Genomic DNA, 20,815 nt, shown 5'->3' on the forward strand with positions numbered 1-20,815 from the left:
TCATGTCTGACTCTTAGCGACCCCATGGACTGCAGCCTACCAGGCTCCTCCATCCATGAGATTTTCCAGGCAAGAGTACTGGAGTGGCAAATCAGGCTACTCTGTGTGACATGAAACACTACCTCCATCTAGTGGGGAAAATTTTAACTGTTCCACAAGCAAAGCCTAAAAAGTTTAATTAAAGATGTGGCGTTAAACATCTAAGCTACTGTAGCTCCCACAGAATGAAATAAATCTTGCTATGAATAATAACTTCCTTATCTGAAGTGACTGTTAAGTAAATACAAGGTAATGTGCTTTGCAAGACATTGCTTTATTCTGCTTCTTGTACCACGTGCAATTCTTTCCTCCTCCAGGGAGGCATATCTTGAAAGGCTTCTGCCTCAAATATTTGGTGAGGTTTCATCTTCAGTCGGGAGAAGGAAACGGCAATCCACTCCAGTGTTCTTGCCTGGAGAATCCCAGGGACGGAGGAGCCTGGTGGGCTACCCTCTATGGTGTCGAACAGAGTCGGACACGACTGAAGCAACTTAGCAGCAGCAGCGGCATCTTCAGTCGAATTTTCAGTTGCGCATCCGACTCTCGCTGGGTGATCTTGTTACCAAACCGAACTGCTCGCCTGACGTGTAGAAAGCCAATCCAGCGGCACCAGGTCGTGGTGAAGGAAGGCAAAATGGAGCAGGACTCTGTGGAGCTCCTGTGCAGGGAGGCCTTTCCAGCAGGTGCTAACTGGGGATGGGAGTGGATGAAGAGACAAGAGAACAGCCAAGAAACAACGGCGCGGCCTTGGGGCAGAGTCCCGGTTCCCCCGCAAGGGTCACCGAATCTCTGGGCTCTGTGACAGAATGCAAACCCCCAAGCAATGGAAGATGCTCGCATTCTTCATCCCAGAGAAGGTCACGTCTGCTGTCCTCCAGACACCGGGCACCGGGAGCCCACCTGAGACCACAGCAGAGCGGTGTGGGCAGAGGGGCCCGTCCACGGGTCACTCAGAGTCCGGCCCAGCTGGGCGGCAGCGCGCACGCGGGGAAGGTTAGGTCGGCGAGAGCCGCTCAGGCGGGTCCGACTACGCAGTGCACGGAATTCTGCAGGCCCGAATACTGGAGTGGGCAGCCTTTCCCTTCTCCAGGGGATCTTCCCCACCCATGGGTCGAACCCAGGTCTCTCGCAATGAACGCGGATTCTTTACTAGCTGAGCCTGCAGGGAAGCGCTTCCCGTGATGAAAGAGTCCCGCAGAGATGCGGGCAAAACGCGTCTGTCAAGGCCCGCCCGCCGCTGTGCCGACGGCCGCGAGGGCGGGGTCCCCGCCGGAAGCGGGGCGAGGGGAGCCGCGGAGGGCCGGGGCGGGCCGCCCAGTCTCCCCGCCCCCGGTTCCGGCCCCGCCCGGGGACGCCCGCCGGCCGAGGCCGCGCGCCTGCCGGCCGCTTTCCCGCGCCGTTTCCCGCGCCCCCGGCGGCGATGGAGAGGACCCGCGCCCAGGTGGACGCGACGCTGCAGACCGCCAAGCTGGACGCGGCCGAGCTGCTGCCCGCCGCGCACTGCCTGCGCTTCGGGCCCGCGGCCGCCGGCGACGTGTGCCTGCTGGAGCTGGAGCCCGCGCTGTGCGGGCGGCTGCGCGCGGGGCGCAGGTGGGGACCCGGGGAGGGGCCCGGGGGCGCGGGTCGGGGGACCCCGGGGGAGCGGAGATGCCCCGGGGCCGGGGGCGCAGAGACGAGCGGCGGCTGCGCGCGGGGCGCAGGTGGGGACCCGGGGAGGGGCCCGGGGGCGCAGAGACGAGCGGCGGCGGCTGGCGGGGAGTCGGGGAGGAGCCCGCGCGCCCCTCGCCGGGGCCAGCGGGCCGGCCGGCCCATCCCGCTGGCGGCCCCGCGGGCGGGCGCGAGTCCGGAAGCGGCGCGGCGGAAGTCGGGGGTGTTCCCGAGCCGCGCGCCCAGGCCGTGCGCCGAGCGCCTGCGTTCTACCGTGAGGCCCGCTGATAGTGTCAACATTTACAGAGTTCCTCTCGCCTTCTCCTTAGGTTTATTTTACCTAGGGCGTAGTTAGGACTTTGGGGGAATAGGTTTAAAACTGTCTTTTTTTTCCCCACGGATTAGGTAATTGAAAGGCCCTCAAAAAAAAAAAAAAAAGACTTGCTTGGGGTCACTACTGAGAATCTGAAGCAGTTTTCTAATTCTAGGTCCGCTACACATTTGCTGCAAGACCATGGGTTAAAAAACATACAGGAGAAGTCCATCCTCTGTCTCAACCTTGTGCAGTCCCGGAAAATGAGGAGTTAGGCGTTCTTGTTTAACTCTCTTCTGCCCTGCTTTTCCTCTGACACCTGTGTTTTATTACATAGTTGTGGCTCAGGTGGCAAAGAGTCGGCCTGCAATGCAGGAGACCCGGGTTGATCTGCTGGAGGAGGGCATGGCAACCCACTCCAGTACTCTTGCCTGGAGAATCCCATGGACAGAGGAGCCTGGTGGGCTACAGACCACGGAGTCTAAAAGGGTCCGACACAACTAGAGTGACTTTCACCTTTGTTATCTTGTAGGCATTTTTAAATTAGGAGACTTCCCTGGTGGTCCAGTGGCTAAGACTGTGCTCCCAAGGCAGGGGGCCGGTGTTCAATCCCTGATCAGGGAGCTAGATCCCACATGCTGCGGCTAAGACCTGGTGCAGCTAAATAAATAAATTTGTTCTCTTTTTAAATTATGCTGCCTTCAGACTTTCACTTTTCTTACTTTACTCATCGAACATTGTTATAGTCATAGGCTAGTCTTCAGTGAAGGATTTCTCAGGGAACTGAGGGAGAAGCATCACTGTGGGTTTTCATCTCAGCTGAGTTGGCAAGACTTCGAGAAAAGACTTAAGGTGTGAGCACCTGCTTTGTCCAGTTAATCTAGCTGGCAAAAAACAATGAAAATGTGTTAATTTTTTTTTTTTTGGTGAGGGAAGGGGTTGTTGTTTTAAACAAAGTATTTGAAAGCAGAGATGGTGCAATGTGGTCATATATGTTAAGAGTAGGTACTTGGGACTATTGAATGTTGTTAGCACCAGAAAGCTTTAAAAAAAACAAAACTATATTTTCACTTAAATGAAGGATTAGTGTTTCTAAAAAAAGAGAAAATTCAGTCTTTTAGTTCAGGTTTTTTAATTATTTAAAAGCAGTGAATTGGGTACAGGAGGGTTAAACATGGACAAGGAAGATTGCTAGAATCAACTCCGTTTCTGTCGTCTCCATTACCTTTGTCTTTTTTCTTCTTCCCCTTCTCACTTTTGACCTTCCCCTCTTCCTTCTTGCTTTTTTCTACCTGTGACCCCCTGTCAGAGACATCGTTTTCCTCTAGTTTGTAAACATACCCATTGCACGTTTTTCTTTCAGCACTGCGGCCTTTTCTCAAGGTCCCAGTTTCTTTGCAGCGTAGGTGATGATTAGGCCAGGATGTGTTCAGTTGATGGTGAGGGGTTGCTCAGGCCAAAACAGGAAGGACCACTTGGGTGGTACCATGGCCAGCAGCATAGTCCTCATCAGGGAGCTTATTAGTAATGCAGAATCCTACGTCCCACCCCAGACCAATTGCATCCTGACCTGCTTTTTAACAGGGTTCCCTAACATACATACTCATAAGTTTGAAAAGTATTGCTTTAGCGATTTTAGAAAGTTGTGACATCTTGACTGCAGGTGATGGATACTCTTCCCAGAGGTTTACACAAAGATGCCATGTGGTAACATTTGGCCTCTTTGGTTTTCTTTTCTTTTTTGGCCTGTATGGAGTTATTTTTCCTTAGTGAGTCAGTTGGCCCAGGGGGCGGGGGTGACCTGTGAAAGGCAGGGCCAGACATAGCCTCAAGACTTTCTTGTAAATTTTAGGAACCTGGAGGGTTTTGGAACTGTGTGTAATGAGGCTGGCCAATGGTGTCTCAGTAAACCGTGTATTTTCTTCTCTTGTTTTCCTGCAGTCTAGTGATTCGTGGTGATAAGGATGAGCAGGCCGTTCTGTGCAGTGAAGACAAAACATATGATTTGAAAGTAGCAGACACTTCCAATTTGTTGCTTATTATTCCTGGTTGTAAAATTCCAGAGCAGCTGAAGATGGAAGAAACACCCTGTGATATTATTCACACTGAGGTACTGTCTTCTGTTTCCTGACTTATTTGAAAAAGACAGTTCAGTTCAGTCAGTTCAGTCGCTCAGTCTTGTCTGACTCTTTGCGACCCCATGAATCACAGCACGCCAGGCCTCCCTATCTATCATCAGCTCCCAGAGTTCACTCAAACTCATACCCATCGAGTCGGTGATGTCATCCAGCCATCTCATCCTCTGTTGTCCCCGTCTCCTCCCACCCCCAATCCCTCCCAGCATCAGAGTCTTTTCCAGTGAGTCAGCTCTTCGCATGAGGTGGCCAAGTATTGGGAGTTTCAGCCTCAGCATCAGTCCTTCCAATGAACACTCAGAATTGATCTGCTTTAGAGATCTCCTTGCAGTCCAAGGGACTCTCAAGAGTCTTCTCCAGCACCACAGTTCAAAAGCATCAATTCTTCGGCGCTCAGCTTTCTTCACAGTCCAACTCTCACATCCATACATGACCACGGGAAAAACCATAGCCTTGACTAGACGGACCTTGGTTGGCAAAGTAATGTCTCTGCTTTTTAATATGCTGTCTAGGTTGGTCATAACTTTCCTTCCAAGGAGTAAGCGTCTTTTAATTTCATGGCTGCAATCAGCATCCACAGTGATTTTGGAGCCCCCAAAAATAAAGTCTGGCACTGTTTCCACTGTTTTTCCATCTATTTCCCATGAAGTGATGGGACCAGATGCCATGATCTTAGTTTTCTGAATGTTGAGCTTTACACTAACTTTTTCACTCTCCTCTTTCAACAAGAGGCTTTTTAGTTCGTCTTAGGTGATGTAGGGAAATGGAAAAAACATGCTTTTGAGGGAAGCGTGTTTCTCACCTTTGAGGTTGGTTAGTTCATTACTACCCGTAGCCATGTATAACAAATTCTTAAGTACTTTGGAGACTGCTGATGGCAGATGCTAAACAGAAGTTTCTATCCTGGCTCGATAGTTACACATATTCAGTCAAAGCACGTTAATTCTGTTAGATTAACTTCAAAGCAACCACTTCTTAAAAATAGAATTGGAATAGAAATAAGGGAAAATACTGGGACACTTGAGTGGTTCATATGATGTTGCTAGAACAGAGGAACTGCCAGTAAATATTGTACTTTGGTTTTTGTAGAGTTAGGTCTTTGATTGTGATGAGCTAGAAATTTTGACTTTCATCCTTTTGGAAAAGCTGTTATTTTTTTCATCATGTACCTGTCTTGTGGGTGTTTTGGAGAGGGTTTAAACATCCCTGAGTACCTTTGAGCTCTTCTTACCAGAGTTCTGTGTTCTGGAACCAAGTAAAACTTAACAGAGATTTGCTAGCCAGAGTTTCAGAATCTTTGGGTTGCACTTCAGATGCTTAAAAAGGCTTGGTCAGGAATGCACCTGAGCAGAGCAGACTGGCATTGATAAATGGCAGTGGGTGCCCAGACTCAGGGGTGATAGGGAATGGGGGTCTGTGACAGATTGGGGTGCACAGGCCTCAGGCAGGTAGGCAGGCGCTTCTTGGGCTTGTGGGAAAGCAGCCCAGCATTGCCAGACCTTCTGATTTCTTTTGTCCAAGTGAAGCTTAAAATTTAGGTTTTAGGGGGCAAAATCTCCTTATTTTTCAATGTTGGCAATGAATTAAAAGTCCATCCTAAACTTCCTTTTCTCCCTCAACACAAAAGCACACAGCACCATCTGTGTGCTGGGTCCAGCCCTTTTGTGAGCTGTGCATGAGCTCAGTAGTCTTTCTGTTTTGGTCCTTAAGCTTTGCGTAGACTCCGCGGCATCTCCACCAGGCTCTGGACTTTGTCTCGCCAGTCACAGCTTCTACCGGTTTGAGAGTGGGTGCTGCCCCTGACCGTCCGTCTTAGAGCTACAGTGTAACCCAGAGAGAGTCCATTTCGGCCTGTGTCCATTTCTTTCATGTGAAACAATTTTTGAGCACCTAAGCGCTGGTGTTGATTGCACAAACCCTGGAGACTGAAGAGAAGGGTAACAGCAGTTCACCTGCCACTTGGCCGCTGTCCCCTGGTTTGAGTGACAGGCCTCTTACTGTTTCTCAGATCCAGTAAGGAGTTAGTTGCTGTTCTCCCTGTAGAAGCTCTTGCACTGAATAGAAGTCTTTCTTTTTTAACATCTGCTTAATTTTAGTGTCTTGAGCAACACAGCAAGAGTGCTCCCTCTTCACTTTAACGTCCGTGCATAATTTGAAGGCTGTGATAATGTCTCTTCTTTACTTTCTGTTTTTCCGCCTAAATATATTCTTTCTCTGTGGTTTCTACCTGGTTTGCAGAATTTTCACCTTCCTGGTCATTCTTTTGTGGGCACATCTTTAAGTTTCCAGAATACACTTGAGATGTGGAAGGCAGGAGGATGGGGCGACAGGAATAGATGGTTGGATGGCATCGCCAGCTCAGTGGACATGAGTTTGAGCAAACTTCGGGAGATAATGAAGGACAGGGAAGCCTGGCGTGCTGCAGTCCATGAGGTTACAAAGAGTCGGACCTGACTTAGCCCCTGAACAACGACGACAATGGAAGCTTAATTATCCATTCTCATTATATTGGCCGTGTCTTCTTGATTGAGATTTAAACAGATGTGACCTGAAGATGGGTATCCGTCTCAAGCAGATGGCTGGATGAGTACCTTCCCGGCAGAAAGCAGAATACCTTGGCTCCCTTTTCTTGCTTCTGTTGGAGGACAGATGTGTTGGATGAAATTTTATATAAAGTTTTCTTTTAGAATGGCCTCTAAAAGATTATGATGTATTTGTCTATCTCTAGATCTTTGGTTTTTCTAACAATTACTGGGAATTAAGAAGGTGTAGACCTAAACTAAAGAAGTTAAAGAAACTTTTGATGGAAAATACCTATGAAGGACCTGACGGTGAAAAAGAAAAGGATTCCAGTCATTTAAAAGTAAGACTTATTTTCATTTTTTTAATTGGAATTTTAAAAATAGAGCTATAATGACATTCTTTAATGGTGACATTCTTTTTGAAGTTCATATTAGGAAAATTTCAAACGTACCCCAAAGCAGAAGGACTCATGTTCACTCTGTTGACCATTTATCAATATTTTGTCAATCTCATTTCTTCTGTCCCCCTACCGCCTTCCATCGTTATTTGTATTAGAAGTTCAACTGATTGACCTTTTTGCTTTGTCACGGCCTTATTGAGATCTGATTCATATACCAAGCAATTTGCTTATTTTAAAGTGTGTAATTCAACAGTTTTTAGTGCATTCACAGAGTTGTGCGATCATCAACTTGAAGTTTGGAATATATTTATCACCCCTCCAAGCAAGCTCTGAACCCTTAGCTGTTCCTTCTCAGTCCCGCCTTTCTCTCCTCTCCCACCTCAGCCCTAGGCTTCTTCTGGGCATTTTGTGTGAATAGAATCCAATAAGTGGCCTTTTCTGGCAGGCGTCTTTAACCTAGCATGCTGTTTTCAGGGTTCATCCATTCCTTTTCATTGCTGAATGATACCCTGTCTTATGGGTATGCCGTATTGTTTGCATCCATTCATCGGTTGATGAACATTTGGGTAGTTTCTACTTTTTGATTGTTGTTGATTATTTGCTAATTGTGAATAACACTGCTGTGAACATTCATGTACAAGTGTCTAGTGAACCTGTGTTTTAATTTTTCTTGGAGATATATACACACATGTGCGAGTGGAATTGATGGGTCCTGTGGTCACTCTATATGGGCTTTATAGAGAATGTTTATGCAGAAACCCCTTTGCCAATTTTCAGTTGGGTTACTTTATTATTAAATTGTTGGAGAGTTTTTTATGTAATCTAAACACAAGCTCTTTGACAGACAGAATTTGCAAATATTTTCTTCTATTTTATGAGTTATCATTTCACTTTCTTGACTTTTTTTTTTATAAATTGTGGTAAGTAAAAGTACAGAAGTTTTCATTTTGATGAAGTCCACATAATGTGTTTACATTTTATTGCTTGTGTTTTCAGCATCATATCTAAAACAATTGCCACATTCAACAACACAAAGATTTGCTCTGTTTTCTTCTAAGATATTCTTTGCTTTTGTCTAGTTATCATTACACATTAACTAAAGAAATTAAGCTATAAATATTGCCTTTTCTGTCCCTATGTATTTATTCCCTCAAAATTCAATAATTCTGAAAAAAATTCTTTGTTCTAAAATGCATTTTTTTTGTTTGTTTCAGTATACGACTGAAGATTTGCTTGATCAAATTCAGGCAAGTGAGGAAGAAATAATGACTCAGTTACAAGCTCTCAATGCCTGTGAGATCGGAGGTAGCATTACTTACTATTATCAATAATGGTGGGATTGGGAATCATTTGAGAGAGAGAGGTTTTTGTACATCTTCTGTTTATTGCTGTTGCATGCTGTTTATTTAATCCTCTTCTGGTCTTAGAGATGACGATATTTGTGTTTTGGGGTGTGGGGTAGAGACTCCATGTGATCACCTTTAACACGGACGTCATTCTCTAACCAGTGACTTGATTCACTCCTTACAGGCCTTTTCCTTTGGAGTACATGGTAATGGAAGAACCACATTTGATCAGGAAAGGTCTTAGATATCAGGTAGTCTGTTCCCTTCGTTGTCTTTAATAGGAGGAAACCAAGGTCTGTGAAGGGAAACAGACTGGTCCAGGGCTCTATGTCAAGATGGTGACAGGTTGAGGCATCAAACCAGGTACTTGAGCTCCTGGTTCAGAATTAACTCATGGAATTTCCAAACTGCTTGGAAGATCTGTTTATTCTTGTGATCACTCAACATGCTTTTGAATAAGTGTGAAGTAGTTTATATAATCAACCTGTGTAAAAGTGGTAGCAGCAAGAGATTGATGGAGTAGCCCAGCAGAATCTTCTTCAATGTTCTTTGATTTTTTTTCCTGGTCCGGAATGGTGGAATGGGAGTCTCCCCACAACCCCTACCCTCCCCACCCGCCACGTCTGGGCCCGCATTAATACTTGAGTAGATGTTTGTGTGCGTTTCTCAGCCCCCTCAAACTTGCCCAGAGAAGCAGCTTAATTCTGCATGCATGTGTTAGGAAGGAGAAAATTGGCATGGTTTGGTGGATGCACTTTTCAGTTTACTCACAATCTTCCAAGCAAGATTAGCTTCTGTGGTCAATTCTGCTGAGTAAAGCAGCTGCACATGAGTTCAGAACTAACTTAGTTATTTCTGTAACTTAGTTAGTGCTTCAGAAGCACTTAGTTCTTTGTTGTGGTTCCTTGAGTTTTTAATTGTGGAGGCTTGATTCTAATTACTATGGTGTAGCCTAGAAAATCCCATGGATGGAGGAGCCTGGTAGGCTGTAGTCCGTGGGGTCGCTAAGGGTCAGACACGACTGAGCGACTTCACTTTCACTTTTCACTTTCACACATTGGAGAAGGAAATGGCAACCCACTCCAGTGTTCTTGCCTGGAGAATCCCAGGGACGGGGGAGCCTGGTGGGCTTCCGTCTATGGGGTCACACAGAGTCGGACACGACTGAAGTGACTTAGCAGCAGCAGCAGCAGCAGGGATACCATGAATATTAAGGTTAAGAATGGAAACGTGGCTTTAATGCAGCCCTCTATTTTTTGTTTATTGCATGGGAATGGACAGTGTTTTGGTGTGTGCACGATGGGGTGGGATGCACAGGTTTTTTCCTAGTTTTCTTTTTCAGTTTTGTATCACACATTCCATGTTTTAACATTGCTTTTATTCAGAATAAGAATAGGAACATTCTCCCTTGGAAATGATAGGTGTGCACTTGATTTGTTTCTCCAGGGATGGTGGCAGTGCCTTCGGTTATAAGATAGCACTTCATCATCTTTCACAGGGATTGGGAACTATATCTGGACACCCAGCCTTTGTTTTGCTGCTGGTCCACATTGTACCTGAGTCTGTTATCTCGTGAATGAACTAGACTTCTTCTTTTTTTTTTTTTTTTTTAATTTAAAATTGTTCAGCATTCACACAGAAAACAGGTGAAATGTTTTATTCATAGATTTAACACAATATATTTTACACATTTCTACAAACAACTCCAAAATATAAATTATTAATGAGATAGTTTAAAATACTGAGTCTTGAAACTCAGGGTGAATCTAATACTTACTTCATGCACTTGCATACATGCATGCTAAGTTGCTTCAGTCATGTCCCACTCTATGCAACCCTATGGACTGTAGCCCACCAGGCTCCTCTGTCCACGGGGATGCTCCTGGTAAGAATGCTGGAGTGGGTTGCTGTGCCCTCCTCCAGGGGATCTTTCAGACCTGGGATCAAATCGGCATCTATTACATCTCTTACAGGCGGGTTCTTTACCAGTAGCACCACCTGGGACGCCCATACTTACATTCTATCTCCATCCACATCAGTTGTATTCCAATAGTTCAAAGGCTTCATGTGGCTAGTGGGTACCATACTGGACTGTGTAGCTCTAGATATTATAGTTGTATAATATCTAGAATTATGACATCCTTGTTGAATTAACAGAGCCAATGAAGGTCCTTCTTAAATGCCATCATCCTACTGCTGCAGTCATTCATAATATATGCTTATATAGCATATACTTCAGCGACAAATGTTCTGTTATTCCTAGATTCAGAATTTAGACGCATGTACTGAAAACAGATCATCTAAGACAGAGCTTTGGTTCCCTACCAAGTTCATGCTGGTCACCTGTCTGGAAACCATTGGTGTCCATCATTTGCTGTCTAGGCTATCCAGGTGTGGCAGATGGAAGGCAGCTGCACAGACTAAGGCTTCTGCTTTCTTTACTAAGTTAGCTACCACTCACCTACTGATGTCCCAGCTTCCAAGATTCTCCTGACATCGCCTCTCAAGTTCTGTTTGTCCTTTGGGCATTCGTGCATTTCTTTACTCCTTGATTTTCATTTTAGTATGTTTTCAAGAGTGTGAAAATAAACACATGTATTCAATTGACCATATTTATCTGGAAGTTGCTTTTTTGATTAGGAGCTGCTTTATTTTAAAATCCATAAATTCATCATCAAAAGATAACTAACCTGCAAATAGACAAACTTTTCAATGCTTCCTTAAGGATTTATTCTTTTTTTTTTTTTAGCCTTCCTTTTTTTTTTTTCTCTTTTACAATATTATATTGGTTGGTTTTGCCATACATTGACATGAATTCGCCCCAGGTGTACATGAGTTCCCCCTCCTGAACCCCCCTCTCACGTCCCTCCTCCCTTTATCCTCCCTCTGGGTCATCCCTGCACACCAGCCCCGAGTATCCTGTAACATGCATTGACCCTGAACTGCTGATTCGTTTCACATATGACAACATACATGTTTCAGTGTCATTCTCTCAAATCATCCCACCCTCACCCTCTCTAGACTTCTTTTTAAAAACATATTTATTCTTTCATTTGGCTGCCTGGCGTCTTAGTTGCTTACGGCGTGTGGGTCTTCACTGCCTCTTACGGGATCCTTCAGTGTGGTGCCCTGATTTTCCAGCTGTGCTACTCGGGCTTCAGCAGTTGGCGCACACAGGCTCTCTCGTTGTGACTTGCAGGCTTAGTTACTCCTCAGCATGCAGGATCTCAGTTCCCCAACTGGGGATCCAGCCCATATCCCCTGCATTGCACAGCATATTCCTGACAACTGGACCACCAGGATAGTCCTTGATAGACTTCTTCACGAGCACGAGAACACCTCTCCAGGGTGGCTGGCAGGGGTGTACCCATGACAGTGCCCTGCTGCAGAGGTCACCGTGTGGAATATCCGGCCTGCGACCTCAGCTCATTTGTGTGATCCTCTAAGAAATGGACCATACCAGCTACCGGTTTCCCCATTTCCATTTAGAACAAGATTATTATGAGATAATTGAGGATTAAAGCACTTGGAAAAAAAGTCAAAATGTTGATCATGTGCAAAGTACTCTTTAAAAACTATCTGACCTCCCTTGACACAGTTTGCAACGACTGGGAGGAAAGCTGAAACAGAAGCATTGTTTATAAAGAAAGCTAAGACTTTTCATATCTCTTTTTTTGCAGTGGGCAAGAGTATACCGCTACTGTATGAGTCTTATCAGTCAGTGCATTTGTTTACATTAAATTTGTTTAAAATGAATGTTCCTTAGTAAATGTAACTTTGGCAATTTATAGGTTATTGGAGGATTCTCGAATTTGATTATGAGATGAAACTTCTGAATCATATAACTCAGCTTGTGGATTCTGAATCTTGGTCTTTTAGCAAAGTTCCTTTGAATACATGCCTTCAGGAACTTGGACCATTGGAGCCAGAGTAAGTATTTATTCCCCATCCTTCCAGATTTTAAGGGAAAGAAAATTATTATCCAGGGTAGGACTAAACTCAGGGCATATACTATTTATATTTTAATATTTTATAGAAATCTGAAAAATATACAACTAAAAAGGACTTGGGAATTTTGGTCACTGGGGAGAATAAATGTCACTTTTTTTTCCTGCCATTTAAAATATAAAGAAATAATTATATACGTTATTTTATAATAAATGTATGCTCACATGATTTGTATAAAAACATTCAACATGGGGCCTGGCACATCGTAGTTTTCCACTATATTTTAGTTTTTATTTTTTAAATTTTCTTGGCAGCACCACATAGCATGTGGGATCTTAGTTCCCTGACCAGGAATCAAACCTGTGCTCCAGGGAAGTTCCAGTATTTCAAATTTATATCTTAGTTTATAGTTAGCAATAGTGTTTGAAAGTTAATGCATAAAATTGTGAAAACTTTTCAAATAAGTGTTTAAAATTTCTCAGGGAAATGATTGAACACTGTCTTAAATGTTATGGGAAGAAATACACAGAGGAAGGTAAGACTGGGAGAATATTTTAACGGGTGTTTTAACTCTTGGTGTGTTAAACTCGGCTTGCCTTTTGAAGTGCCTTCCTGTTAAAGCTGAGACCTCCCTGGGGGGATGGGGGTGAGTTGTGTGTGACTCCTGCCATGAATCAGCACTGAGGGAAGGGGATGGGAGTGTAGTTCAGAAGGCAGTGTGACGCCAGCTGCTACCCCTTCCTTCACTTCATTTCAGTCGCTCAGTCGTGACCGACTCTCCGCGACCCCATGAATCACAGCACGCCAGGCCTCCCTGTCCATCACCAACTCCCGGAGTTCACTCAAACTCACGTCCACAGAGTCGGTGATGCCATCCAGCCATCTCATTCTCTGTCGTCCCCTTCTCCTCCCGCCCCCAATCCTTCCCAGCATCAGAGTCTTTTCCAGTGAGTCAGCTCTTCGCATGAGGTGGCCAAAGTATTGGAGTTTCAGCTTCAACATCAGTCCTTCCAATGAACACCCAGGACTGATCTTCTTTTGGATGGACTTCCTTGCAGTCCAAGACTCTTCTCCAACACCACAGTTCAAAAGCATCAATTCTTTAGCAGTCAGCTTTCTTTATAGTCCAACTCTCACATCCATACATGACCACGGGAATAACCATAGCCTTGACTAGACGGACCTTTGTTGGCAAAATAATGTCTCTGCTTTTTAATATGCTGTCTAGGCTGGTCATAACTTTCCTTCCAAGGAGTAAGCGTCTTCACCCCTTCCTTAGGTGAAGTTTATTTTGAACTGAGTGCAGACAAGGTATGCAGAGCTACAGCACAGATGCTACTGCAGAATGCAGTGAAGTTCAATCTCGCCGAGTTTCAGGAGGTATGGCAACAGAGTGTTCCCGAAGGCATGGCAACTCGGCTCGATCAGCTTAAGGTGAGGCGGCCGCACGATAACCTGCGCACCTCAGCAGGCTGCTGGGTGAAACGAGGCCTGTATCGGAACTGATACAGGAGACAACTTATTTTCCTACCTTAGCGGTGCACTCTGCACTCAATCCATCACAAAAATCCTTTAAAGAAACAAAACAAAAACCCACAAACCCCACTTAATTGAAGTCTAATTTACATATCACAATCTGCCCGTTTGTAAAGGATTTGTAGTAAATTGAATGAGTTCCCAGCCACCACAGTTTAGTTTTAGAACATTTGTCACCTCAGTAAGATCGCTTGGGCCCATTTACAGTTAGGTTGATGCCTAGGTTTCCCTTGGACTAGGTTTCCCTTGGACTAGGTTTCCCTTTGGCTGCCCTTGTGGCTCAGCTGGTAAAGAATCCGCCTGCAATGCGGGAGACCTGGGTTCGATCCATGGGTTGGGAAGGTCCCCTGGAGAAGGGAATAGCTGCACACTCCAGGGTTCTGGCCTGGAGAATGCATGGCATTGCAAAGAGTCAGACACGACTGAGCCTTTCACTTCCTAGGTTTCCTGCGATAGTGGGGCTTAGAGCTGGTTTGGGCAGCAGACACAGTGAGCTCACGTATAAGTTCAGCTGAAGCGGTCTGGTGCGTGGACAAGGGATTTGAGGGGAAGTGCAAATATTACAGTCATGAGCAAGTAAGTAAGTGGTGGATGGAGTCACAGGTTTAGAGGAGGTTACCCAGGACAGTGACAGCGAAACAGTTAGAGGGGTGGTCTGGGGCCCAGGGAATGACAACATCAGGTCAGGAGAAAAGGCGTGAAATCGTGATGCAGGCTTAAAGTGGAAGAGGTGAGCAGTACTAATGAAGTCAAGGGGGCTAGTGAGATGAATCCAGTAAATGGCCCACGGGCTTGGTAATGACAGCTCACAGTGAGCTTCAAAACTAGAGCCTTTTCACTAAACTGGTGGTGGTAAAAGCCAGATTCTAGAAGGGAAGGAAAGCGACTGCTCAGAGGTGCTCTCTTTATGAAAAAGGCTTCTCAGCTTCATGATGCTAAGCTTCATGGATATAAGGTAAAAGAATGTCATTTTTTTTTTTAACATTAAACCATTACTTGAGCTCTCATTTTTCTCATTTCTTACAGGGTTTGGCCTTGGTAGATAGACAGTCAAGGCCAGAAATCATATTTCTGTTGAAATCTGAAGACTTACCTGAGGGGGATCAGGAACGTTTCAATGGTCTGTTCTCTCTGAGAGAGAAGTGGACAGAAGAAGATATTGCTCCATATATTCAGTAAGTGATTTATTACAGATGGATTTTGAGGATTGTTCTTTTTACAAGAGGTAGCGGACGGCTTCAGTTTTGTCTCGTTTTGTTGTGAGTTATCCCTGACGACTCTGCCTCCTTCCCAGCTTGCTCAAGTCCTGGCTGGCTCTCCTCTTACCATTCTGCACAAGTACTGACCTGGCTGGGGGCTCCGTGTCACCGCGCTTCCTCTCTGCTGTGTGTAGAGTCCCTTCTCTGCTCTTCGTGCAAACTGCAGCTCTTAGAGGACAGTCTGCTGTGTGCTTGCTCTCTGTGACTGTCAGGCCACTGCCCCTCTCTGATGGCCATCTTCTTTTCTTCCTGCTGCCTTAACATTTTGGGAGAAGTCAGAATTCATAAGAACAAGTTCACCCTGAAGTCACTGCTTGCAAGACTGACCCAAAATCCACAACTGCTGCTGCTGCTAAGCTGTTTCAGTCGTGTCCGACACTGTGCAGCCCCATAGACGGCAGCCCACCAGGCTCCGCCGTCCCTGGGATTCTCCAGGCAAGAACGCTGGAGGGGGTTGCCAATTCCTTCTCCAGTGCATGCATGCATGCTAGGTCGCTCAGTTGTGTCCGACTCTGTGTGACCCCGTGGACAGCAGCCCACCAGGCTCCTCTGTCCACAGGACTCTCCAGGCAGGAGGACTGGAGTGGGGTGCCATTTCCTTCTCCCAAAATCCACTGACAAACAATACCACTTCCTCACTGTGTCCCATGCCTCTTGGGGCCTCTCTCTTCTCTTTACCCAGCCTCAGTTTTCTCATATCTCACATGGGGTTAAATAATGCATGACTCATACTCTTACCGTGGAGGCTGGAGATAATACATACATGTAATGTACCTAGTTCAGTTATGGCTTAGTAACCGCCCTTTACACTTCTCTCTCCCACAAATACATACCCTTATGTTTGTTGGAAAGGTGGACTTAGGGGGGAGATATAAAGAACTAGTGCTGTGAATATCGTGTTATGTTCCCTAGACTATTTATGATGTTCCTTTTTTTTGTTTTATTTTGCTCATTATTTTTTTATTGTTCCCACAGAGATTTGTGTGGAGAGAAGCAAACCATTGGTGCACTGCTCACAAAATACGCTCGATCTTCAATGCAAAATGGTGTTAAAGTTTATAACTCAAGAAGACCCATTTCTTAAAAAGAACAACAGTTTTTTCTTTGGACTAATGTTGCTGGATATAAGAAAGTGTTTTCTTATGTATTTGTATTGCAGACTTTGAAAAACCCAATGCTTTGAGGCCTTTTCTCCTCATCTTAAGTGTTTTAAAACTACTGCTCTTTTTTCTTAAAGGTGACAGGATATTTTCTGTCTTTCAGGATATGTTTGTCTCGTGTAGACAGTGTAAGCAAGGACAAAGTGTTATTTTCTGTATTCAGTATAGCTTGGTAGTCTATATAAGTTCATGTATAGAGTAACAGGTTTGGTTTTTTATACTGAAAATTGCGTTTCTTTAATTAGGATTTGACATTCTGGTCATTAATAAATTTGAAAGTTTTCAGAGAACTAAATAGTAATAGTTTCCTAGAAGAGAATTATTTATTTACTTAAATATCACTTCCCAAGTGAGCTCCCCCCTACTTTCGACCTCCCACCAAAACAGGAATTACACGATGCTATCAATGATTTACAGTAGCTGTTTGTCTTGATGGAATTGGCTTGATAATGGCTTCTGCTCACCTGGCTGCTGTAGATATGACTTCAGAAAGACAGCAGTGAGTGGTCCTGAAGAGAGATCTTAGTTCCCTGCCCAGGAATCAAATCTGGGTAGCCAGGGTAAAAAACCGAGAATCCTAGCTGCTAGTCCACCACCAGGGGCTAGAAGTGAAATTGAAAGTGTTAGTCGCTTAGTCATATCCGACTCTCCGAACCCATGGACTATAGCCCCTCCAGGCTCCTCAGTCCATGGGATTCTCCAGGTGAGAACACTGGTCTTCGGCATTGCAAGTAGATTCTTTACTGTTTGAGCCGTGAGGGAAGCACCAGGAGCTAGAGGCAAGAAGTAAAGTTCCCTTGGCTCTCGCCTCCTTTGAAAACAAAAATGTTTTGAGGAAGCAAAAACTGTAAAAACAGGTACAAAGTTTATTTTCAGAGATACAGCTTAACAAGTGGGGGAGCACAGAGAGAAACAGTTTAAGACAGAATAAGGCAGAAAAACACACCAGGAAAGAAAGGGTGTGGCCACCCTCCCTAATGCGGAGGAGCACAGTAAAGGCGGCTTCAGTCACTTCTATTGGACAGTTCTTCCTGGTCTTTGTTTCCCTTTGGCCCATCTTCTTACTTCTTCCCCCACATCTGATCTGTTCCAGGGTGCTCCCTAAGGTCCATGCGCAACTTTTTGCTGAAGATGGATTCCACCACAGAGACCACTGGGGGTATTGGTGCCCTGCCTCCCTTTTTTACCTCCAAGGAGCCTTTTTGCACCTGTGCGGTCAGGATGTTTCCTTGACCTCAGGAATGGTCATCTAATCTGTTCCAGCAGAGCTCAGCTTCTGCAACTAGCTTTGTCCTTGGAGTGTGGGGAAAACAAAGCTTCAGTTTTTCTTCACTTGACAGCCACCAGCCGCCCAGCCCAGGGGCCCGTCTATCTCCTACCTCAGATACGCACTTTGGGATGAAAGTCTGTACTGCTTCACTGCTTATTTGCCTCCCATCCTTTCTTTAACCCAGTGACCTCTTTTTAACCCAACTGCATCTATCTCGCTAAATATACTCCATCTTCCATGCAAAATGGTATTAAAAAGTTGGTAATTCAAGAAGACCCTTTTCAATACTAATCCCCTGTGAAGAATACTAACTAGTTTATAATCCTATAATGAAGGATACTGACACAGTAATACTCAAAAAGTACAAGTAATTTCTGGTTTTGGAATGCTTGATAAAGTTATTTTACATCTTTATTTTCCTAGTATGTTTTCCTTTAGACCAAAGTTCAAATTAATTTTAGCTAATGAACTAAAGTAGGGAAAACCACTAGACCATTCAGATATGACCTAAATCAATCCCTTATGATTATACAGTGAAAGTGAGAAGTAGATTTAAGGGACTAGATCTGATAGATAGAGTACCTGATGAACTCTGGACAGAGGTTCATGACATTGTACAGGAGACAGGGACCAAGACCATCCCCATGGAAAGGAAATGCAAAAAAGCAAAGTGGCTGTCTGAGGAGGCCTTACAAATAGCTGTGAAAAGAAGAGACGTGAAAAGCAAAGGAGAAAAGGAAAGATACAAGCATCTGAATGCAGAGTTCCAAAGAATAGCAAGGAGAGATGCATCTGAATGCAGAGTTCCAAAGAATAGCAAGGAGAGATAAGAAGGCCTTCCTCAGTGATCAATGCAAAGAAATAGAGGAAAACAACAGAATAGGAAAGACAAGAGATCTCCTCAGGAAAATTAGAGATTCCAAGGGAATATTTCATGCAAAGATGGGCTCCATAAAGGACAGAAATGGTGTGGACCTAACAGAAGCAGGAGATATTAAGAAGAGGTGGCAAGATTACACAGAAGAACTGTACAAAAAAGATCTTCACAACCAAGATAATCACGATGGTGTGATCACTCACCTAGAGCCAGACATCCTGGAATGTGAAGTCAAGTGGGCCTTAGAAAGCATCACTATGAACACAGCTAGTGGAGGTGATGGAATTCCAATTGAGCTAGTTCAAATCCTGAAAGATGATGCTGTGAAAGTGCTGCACTCAATATGCCGGCAAATTTGGAAAACTCATAAGTGGCCACAGGACTGGAAAAGCTCAGTCTTCATTCCAATCCCAAAGAAAGGCAATGCCAAAGAATGCTCAAACTACTGCACAATTGCACTCATCTCACACGCTAGTAAAGTCATGCTCAAAATTCTCCAAGCCAGGCTTCAGCAATATGTAAACTGTGAACTTCCAGATGTTCAAGCTGGTTTTAGAAAAGGCAGAGGCACCAGAGATCAAATTGCCAACATCCGCTGGATCATGGAGAAAGCAAGAGAGTTCCAGAAAAACATCTATTTCTGCTTCATTGACTATGCCAAAGCCTTTGACTGTGTGGATCACAATAAATTGTGGAAAATTCTGAAAGAGATGGGAATACCAGACTACCTGACCTGCTTCTTGAGAAACCTGTATGCAGGTCAGGAAGCAACAGTTAGAACTGGACATGGAACAACAGACTGGTTCCAAATAGGAAAAGGAGTACGTCAAGGTTGTATCTCGTCACCCTGCTTATTTAACATATGCAGAGTACATCATGAGGAACGCTGGGCTGGAAGAAGCACAAGCTGGAATCAAGACTGCCAGGAGAAATATCAATAACCTCAGATATGCAGATGACACCACCCTTATGGCAGAAAGTGAAGAGGAACTCAAAAGCCTCTTGATGAAAGTGAAAGAGGAGAGTGAAAAAGTTGGTTTGAAGCTCAACATTCAGAAAACAAAGATCATGGCATCTGGTCCCATCACTTCATGGGAAATAGATGGGGAAACAGTGTCAGACTATTTTTGGGGGCTCCAAAATCACTGCAGATGGTGATTGCAGCCATGAAATTAAGACACTTACTCCTTGGAAGGAAAGTTATGACCAACCTAGATAGCATATTAAAAAGCAGAGACATTACTTTGCCAACCAAGGTCCATCTAGTCAAGGCTATGGTTTTTCCCTTGGTCATGTATGGATGTGAGAGTTGGACTGTCAAGAAAGCTGATCGCAGAATAATTGATGCTTTTGAACTGTGGTGTTGGAGAAGACTCTTGCGAGTCCCTTGGAGTGCAAGGAGACCCAACCAGTCCATTATAAAGGAGATCTGTCCAGTATGTTCATTGGAAGGACTGATGTTGAAGTTGAAACTTCAATACTTTGGCCACCTGATGCGAAGAGTTGAGTCACTGGAAAAGACTCTGATGCTGGGAGGGATTGGGGGCAGGAGGAGGAGGGGACAACAGAGGATGAGATGAGTGGATGGCATCACCGACTTGATGGACATGAGTTTGAGTGAACTCCGGGAGTTGGTGATGGACAGGAAGGCCTGGCGTGCTTATGATTCATGGGGTCGCAAGGAGTCAGACACGACTGAGCAACTGAATTGAACTGAATGAACTTGTCATCAGGACTGTTGGAAGTGTTAAACCTGGTCCAAAGTTTAAAAAAAAAGTTAATGGATAATCCACAATTAACCAAGATTTAACTGTCACTGGAATTTACAACCGTTTTATTCTCATGCACATGAAATGCAGATGACTTTAAAATAGTCCGGTGTTTCAGAAATTCTGCATCTGTATAATCCATTTATTTAATTAATTTTCAATAAATACCGAGGCAGCAATGCCTAGTGAGGACTCGAATTCGAGTTAAGACTCCTTGAGGTGTAATCTCGTCTCTTCCAGCCTAAGTCGCAGCTCCGGGGAGTTAAGCTTTTTACACAGCGCCCGGAGGGACGCCTTCTGGTTTGCTAGGTCCCGGCCCCTGGCGCTTTGAAAACTTCGTCCCCGTGCTTTTCAGTGTTTGCGCCACAACTTCATTCCTCTAAAATTTAATGTTTCGCCTTTCCGTCCTGCTGTGCTCGCGTCATCCACAAAATATCTGTCAAGTTTCCTCAATTTCAGCAGTTCTCTGTCAAGTCTCCTCAGCTTCAACGGTTCTCAGCCGCCGTCTGCACGTTAAATGGCAAACGCAGACCCCGGTGCTCGCCAAGCCCCGCCCACGGCAGCAAGACTTCCGGCTGCCGCCTCGGCTCCGC

General features: G+C 44.9%; 1 protein-coding gene across 1 annotated transcript; it reads left to right on the forward strand.

Annotated features, from left to right (window-relative positions):
• The first annotated feature begins 1,356 nt into the window (after positions 1-1,356).
• On the forward strand, positions 1,357-16,601 carry DSCC1 (DNA replication and sister chromatid cohesion 1). The gene is made up of 9 exons (XM_055432361.2): positions 1,357-1,629; positions 3,941-4,109; positions 6,863-6,997; positions 8,272-8,362; positions 12,195-12,333; positions 12,834-12,886; positions 13,631-13,785; positions 14,914-15,062; positions 16,122-16,601. Exons 1-9 carry the CDS (start codon positions 1,460-1,462, stop codon positions 16,228-16,230), a joined length of 1,170 nt encoding a protein of 389 aa, XP_055288336.2. The 5' UTR covers positions 1,357-1,459; the 3' UTR covers positions 16,231-16,601.
• Positions 16,602-20,815: the final 4,214 nt, after the last annotated feature.

This window comes from Moschus berezovskii, chromosome 16 (genome assembly GCF_049115385.1).
Source record: "Moschus berezovskii isolate FMDL1 chromosome 16, NW_MosBer_1.0, whole genome shotgun sequence".
Lineage (NCBI taxonomy): Eukaryota > Metazoa > Chordata > Mammalia > Artiodactyla > Moschidae > Moschus > Moschus berezovskii.

Excerpts from the sequence above, each read along its gene's own strand:
- DSCC1 (XM_055432361.2), top strand. The coding sequence starts at position 1,460 with ATGGAGAGGACCCGCGCCCAGGTGGACGCGACGCTGCAGACCGCCAAG. Across the intron at positions 4,110-6,862 it reads GTGATATTATTCACACTGAG|ATCTTTGGTTTTTCTAACAA; the intron begins GTACTGTCTTCT and ends GTCTATCTCTAG. Across the intron at positions 13,786-14,913 it reads CTCGGCTCGATCAGCTTAAG|GGTTTGGCCTTGGTAGATAG; the intron begins GTGAGGCGGCCG and ends CATTTCTTACAG.